The 6,173-nt window shown below is 44.9% G+C and overlaps 1 protein-coding gene across 1 annotated transcript; it reads left to right on the plus strand.

Moving 5' to 3' along the window:
* Window positions 1-875: 875 nt before the first annotated feature.
* LOC147624872 (steroid (22S)-hydroxylase-like) lies at window positions 876-4,973 on the plus strand. Its single transcript, XM_086818111.1, has 9 exons — window positions 876-2,128; window positions 2,341-2,665; window positions 2,778-2,930; window positions 3,080-3,316; window positions 3,441-3,527; window positions 3,684-3,762; window positions 4,091-4,197; window positions 4,363-4,481; window positions 4,635-4,973. Exons 1-9 carry the CDS (start codon window positions 1,878-1,880, stop codon window positions 4,726-4,728), a joined length of 1,452 nt encoding a protein of 483 aa, XP_086674237.1. The 5' UTR covers window positions 876-1,877; the 3' UTR covers window positions 4,729-4,973.
* Window positions 4,974-6,173: the final 1,200 nt, after the last annotated feature.

Raw genomic sequence — 6,173 nt, forward strand, 5'->3', positions numbered from 1 at the left:
GGGAAATATATATTATATTATATAAGGTCTATTGCATCATGACCATCCTTTTATCTCTCAAAAGTTATCCATTTACATGTGATGATTTCAAGACCAGACAGACTGTATAGTATTTAGTCAGCCATTTACATATTTTATCCCACATCCTATCTTCAAAGACAAAAGAACATTCATCCCAACTACTTGCTGGCCTGCAGAATTGGCTGAGTTGAAAACCCTTTTGGAGTTTGTTCCTCCATGTACTCTTTTCTCTTCCATATTTTTTTAATCTAGGAGTAAAATTGTCAAAACCAACAATGTACCCTCACACACATGAGCATATATGGCACACAATTTCTCGTAATGCTTTTTGTGTAGACAATGGAACACACATTATTGTATGTCTAGCACTTGGGACCTTGATACTCCACTTTCATGATAATCCCACACTTAAATCTATTTAAATTTTTCTAGCTTCCGAACAGTTTTGAGGAGATGAATGTGAGAATGCTTCCTCGGTAGGCTGTAGCTACGCTGGCTACGCGTTTGGCCATTTCTATATCCCACCCAATTTCAACCAGATTTGTCATTTGGTTTGAGAAAGAGAAAGGGGCTCACATGCTAAAGAGTAAGCATCGAAATGTGTGATGAGTGGTTGGGGTGTGTTGGATCTTGCACTATGCTAATAAAAGTAAGCAACAATGAAGGAAAGCATAAGCGAGGGTGATTTTAAAATCCAACTGAAGGTTTTATATAAGGCGAGGGCTGTGGCTAGAGGAGATTTAGAGTTGCCATTTTTTTTGTGAGAAGAGGTAGAATTAGCATTATTTTCTTCTTCCTTATAGACTCTAGAGTGAGTATAAATATTGACGCTCGGTCCAATGATAGCTCTGTGAGGCATCGACCAGCGTGTTCTCAGAATCCCGATGGAAAGGGGAGGTGGACGCGACGACATTGATATGAGAGAGAGAGAGAGAGAGAGAGAGAGAGGGGGGGGGGGGGGGGGGGCCAACGATATTGTTGGAAAGAAACTGCTTAATAGCATGGGCGGATTGGGTCGACCAGTCACCGCAAGCTGCTGCAACAAGGTCGAGGGCGCAAATCTAAACTAGTTTTTATGGTGAATTTTGAAATACACGCTTAGGTATACATGCAGGCATTATATGTTAAAGAAGAAGAAGGAATGGGCCAGGGCCGCCAGGCTACCCATATGCGAGATTCGACGTCATCGATTTTATATCCAGAGCCCAGACGACGCCAAAGTCAGAGAAGCGAGCGAACTCGAAAGCAGCTAATTTAGAAAGAGACATCGCATGAGTGCGCGATTGGCAGAATGGTGGTGGTGGCCGGTGGCCCGTGGGTATCTTTGGCGGCGGCTGGCTGGCATGCTTGTCGGTACACTTGATTCTTGAAGTTGAATGTCCTTCCCCCCCCCCCTCTCAATTCCAACCACTGCAGCTGCGCTGCGCCTTGCCTTGCTCTAGACCAGCGCGTCCTGGTGCTTTTGCTTTCACCTTCTACAAAAGCGCGCGCGAGAGAGAGTGAGAGAGAGAGAGGAGAGAGGCTGCTTCTCCCCAACCTGATTTGCTTATTCTTCATTCAGGTTCTTGCTATTCTAATTCGTCTGCAACGGATAATTACTCGGATTAGCAGCTATCTTCTCCTTAATTGCCAAAGCTAAACCGCTATCTTCTAATCTGTCTGCGACGGATTAGCGTCCTTAATCGCGAAAGCTTAACCGCTAGATCATAGTGATCTTGGTGAGCAGTCGTTGTACTAGAATGGATGGTTTTTGGCCCACAGCTTAAAAGCGAATTAGTTGCTGCCACATTACTAGTGGGCGACACACACACACAGAGAGAGAGAGAGAGAGAGAGAGAGAGAGAGAGAGAGAGAAGATGTATTTTGTGGACCGGTTATTGGTGGTGTGTGGTGGCGGAAGCGTGGCGATCGTGATGGTTGTGGCCGCTGCGGCGGCGGTGGTGATCGTTTTGCGGGCTGCAACGGAGTGGTGGTGGGCGCCGGTGAAGCGGACCAAAGGACTGCCACCAGGCTCGATGGGGTGGCCGCTTCTTGGGGAAACAATGGAGTTTCTGGAACCGCATGCCGCAACAACGCGAGGGAAGTTCATGGAGAAGCACAGCAAACGGTAAGCTTGCGAGAATTCTATTCACCAGCTTCGTCTGCCCACGCTCTCTCTCCCTCATATATTGTATATTGTAGTCTTACTTGCTGTGCAAAACAGTAGTGTCCCTAATATGAAAACGTTCATGAAGAACTGCAACATCCACCAGCTGCACCTGTGCCCGTCGTGCTGATCCTTCTGTTTTGTTGGCTAATCATTATTCATTGATCTCGCAGTTACGGGAATGTGTTTAAGTCTTGCTTATTCGGGCACCCCACGATCATTTCAGCCGATCCAGACCTCAACAAGTTCATACTCCTTAACGAGAACAAATTGTTCCAGTGCAGCTATCCAAGCACAATAAGCGGTATTTTGGGCAAATGGTCCATGCTTGTGCTCGTCGGAGAGGCACACAAAAGAATGCGATCCATCGCTCTTAATTTCATGAGCGTGCATAAGCTCAAGGATTACTTCTTGGAGGATATCGAGCGTCATGTGCTTCTTACACTACGGTCTTGGGAGGAGGACCGCGTCCTCTATGCGCAGGAGGAGGCGAAGAAGGTACAATCCTCCACCAATCGTGGCGTCGCCACCGGCCTGTGATCCGTCGTTGCCCAGCCCACGGCTGGCGCTCAGTACTGATCATGTGTAACTATTTTAATGATCTTTGCAGTTCACCTTCAACCTCATGGCAAGGCAAATCGTGAGCTTCAATCCTGGAGAAGCGCACACGTTAGAACTGATGAGAGATTATTACACCTTCATGAAGGGGGTAATTGCTCCTCCCTTGAACATTCCTGGCACAGCCTACCACAAAGCCATTCAGGTGCGTCTAACGTGTGTTACATGTAACCGGTTGGATGAATTAGTATTAACCGTGAGCACTGTGATTCTCATCCTCGAATGCAGTGAATATATGTTAAATCACATTAGTATTAATTACTCACTTAGTAACGTGGGCGACTTCGCCCTCAGTCCAGAGCCAAAATTCTAGACACGTTGAGGAGAACGTTGAACAAACGGAAGCAGCAACCAGAGAACGTGTATAATGATCTGTTAGGTGTAGTGACAAGGTCAGGGAGCTTATCGACGGAGCAAGTGCTGGATCTTGTACTAAACATGCTTTTCGCGGGACATGAAACCTCATCAGTGGCATTAACGCTTGCATTGAAATTCCTTGCAGAGGCTCCCAAGGTCATCGAGGAATTGCGCGTGAGTATCATAACACACTCGTACTTAACAAGCGCCTTGAATTCAATCAAACTGGTTGCTAGGTGTATAACCTCACACATTGCTGCATGAAGCCTGACACAGTAATCTGGGCTGTTCTCCCCAGGCCGAGCACGAGAGCATCCGCCAAGCTAAGATCTCAGAAGATAGATTGTCTTGGGACGATTACAAGAAGATGAGCTTTACACATTGCGTAAGTAGTATGCTGTATATTTAAGCAGCAGCTAGCCTTGGCGTGCTTGAAAATTCGCCAATACAATATGCCAATATTATTTCACCGAAACATTGTTTTTTTTACATATAACTTAGCAGCATTTTGGCACATCTAATTCTAATAATGGTGGCACAGGTTATTAACGAGACGCTACGGTTGGGAAATGTCGTGCGCTTCGTTCACCGCAAAGCATTGCAAGATGTGCGCTTCAAAGGTAAGAGTTCACATTTTCTGGCACTTCCTTTGCAACAGCGTTTCTAGGGTCGCGTGATTTGATGGTATGAATCTGTGCTCACTGAAAACCTTTAAAAAGTGTATACAATATTGGACCTGCAGCATTCTCGTTTTTCTGTAAACCTTATTTCCTTAATGTTTTTTAATGAAAATGAAAGGCCCATTAGAGACACACACCCAAAAAAAAAAATCGAATTTCAAAGCAGAGCCCGTCAAGGAATTCTCCAAGTTTGGTGATTAATTGTATTGCTTTTTTTTTAATTTTCTTCGTAAACACTGGGCATGATCCTGACTTTGGTTGCTCGCAGATTTTCTCATACCCAAGGGATGGAAGGTCCTACCAGTTTTCTGTGCTGTACATCTGGATCCGGCGGTGTACAAAAATCCTCTCAAATTCGACCCCTGGAGGTGGCAGGTAAATATATATATATATAATTATGCGCATTACGCTCAGGCGGCTAATAATTCGACACCCAAGAAAATTTGACCGAGAGATGGTTTCACACATGGACTGCGTTACGGCGTTTGTTTGCGACATATCTGCGGCCGGTACTGATGGATATTTCACACTGAATGACAGGACTATGAGAAGAATTTGTACTTCACGCCATTTGGAGGGGGCAGCAGGTTATGTGCAGGAGCAGACCTTGCAAAGTTGGAAATGGCTATCTTTATGCACCATTTAGTTCTAGAATATGAGTAAGCTCTCAGCGACGAGAGATCTCCCACAGCTCTCCTGTTCTTTTTTTTCTTTTTTGCATCTGTCTTTTCAGGCACTCAATTTTACAGGGAAAGCAGAGCTGCTTTTTGATGGTTTTTACCGATATATATTATCGATATTTGTTGCTGCAGCTGGGAGCTCGCCGAGCCCGACCGTGCGCTGGCTTTCCCATTTGTAGAGTTTGAAAAGGGATTGCCGATAAGAATCACCAAGTTCAAATTTTGAATGGGGAGGCGCAGACACACAGAGAGAGAGAGACACACAGAGATCTAGAGAGAGAGAGAGAGAGAGAGAGAGAGAGAGAGAGAGAGAGAGAGCTCAGGTGGACCGTGGACGTCTTTTCGACGCTGCTTCGCTTCACTGATGAGGAGAGAGATAGATCTCTCACCTCATGATTTCATGTCATCTCTATATATGTTTCAGAAGGACAATATATGGAATGGAATAGTAACCAGTTGTAAAGTGTAGAACCGATGCCCTTTCTCGGGAATGAAGTACACTAAATGAATGTAATATATATATATATATATCTATATATCTATATACATAATATACAAAGAGTACTTAATTTATTGAATAGATATTATATATATAATATACACCCTATTGGATGCTTTTTGCTCTGTCGGATTGCGTGTCCTTTTTGGCCACTCGCCCCGTTCGCTAATAAAGAAAGAGACTTGCCAACTATAAAATTCACTGTGTGCATGTGTACCATCGCCAATTCTCGCAGCTACAACGTGGTCCCGCGCCCCCTCCTTTTTTCCGCCTTTTCACACACTCTCTCTCTCTCGTCGGAACGCGAACACACTCAGTCTCGCACGCACGCACGCTCTCTCTCTCTCTCTCTCTCTCTCTCTCTCTCTCTCTCTGCGTGTATCGCATTAAGAAGTTTCGCCTCTCCCCGGAACGCAATCAGAGCTTTTGCCTTTCGTTTGCGGAATGAGTTTGGAGTGAAATGGGAAGAAGCCGACCATGTCAGATCCACCACCTTCGCTGAGAAGACGTGCGTAGGAGGCTTCGCTGAGAAGCCGTGCGTAGGACGGGTGTGAGAGAGAGAGAGAGAGAGAGAGAGAGAAAGTGAGTGAGTGGCAACACTGTGTGCTTTGTCCATTTCAGTGTCCTTTTCAATTCATTCAACTGTGTGCCGGCCCAAAGGTTGGCTCGGTGAGCGTGCAAGTAAGTGCCCAGCGACTTCAGAACCCGTGATAGCTCATCCACACGGGTGACGGTACGGTGGGCCCTTCGGCGCAATTTGCGCACACTCACCAGTGTGCGAGAAAAAAAGGTCACCAGTGTGAAGGTCAGGACTCCAAAAGGTGAAAAAACCTCGATGGAGGTATTTTTGACAAATTTGAAGGTATTTATTTATAAAATAAAACTATCGAATTTCCAAATCTTCAACTCAAAATTCTTAAATTTCACTTGTTAACGGATATTTCTGCGTTGCAAACGAGTAAAAAGTTCCAGGAAAACACAGCAATTAGTGTCTTCTCTGGGCTGAAAACTTTCAAAATTTTGAGAAGCCGCGGTTGAGATTAGCCCATGTCCTCCCTATAACATAAGACATTGTGAAGAGTGTTATTTTTTTTGGGGTTCAATCTTAGGTTTGTTAACTGTGGAAGAAATTTATGTATTTTTTGCAAATTTTGTTTTTTTTTAAAGAAAAC

This window comes from Cibotium barometz, chromosome 24 (assembly GCF_041138505.1).
Source record: "Cibotium barometz isolate CiBa-2024 chromosome 24, ASM4113850v1, whole genome shotgun sequence".
In the NCBI taxonomy this organism is placed as follows: Eukaryota; Viridiplantae; Streptophyta; class Polypodiopsida; order Cyatheales; family Cibotiaceae; genus Cibotium; species Cibotium barometz.

Bases quoted from the DNA above. Each gene is read 5' to 3' on its own strand.
- LOC147624872 (XM_086818111.1), top strand. From the start codon at position 1,878: ATGTATTTTGTGGACCGGTTATTGGTGGTGTGTGGTGGCGGAAGCGTG. The intron at 3,528-3,683 runs GTAAGTAGTATG...ATGGTGGCACAG, and splicing joins AGATGAGCTTTACACATTGC to GTTATTAACGAGACGCTACG. The intron at 4,198-4,362 runs GTAAATATATAT...ACTGAATGACAG, and splicing joins TCGACCCCTGGAGGTGGCAG to GACTATGAGAAGAATTTGTA.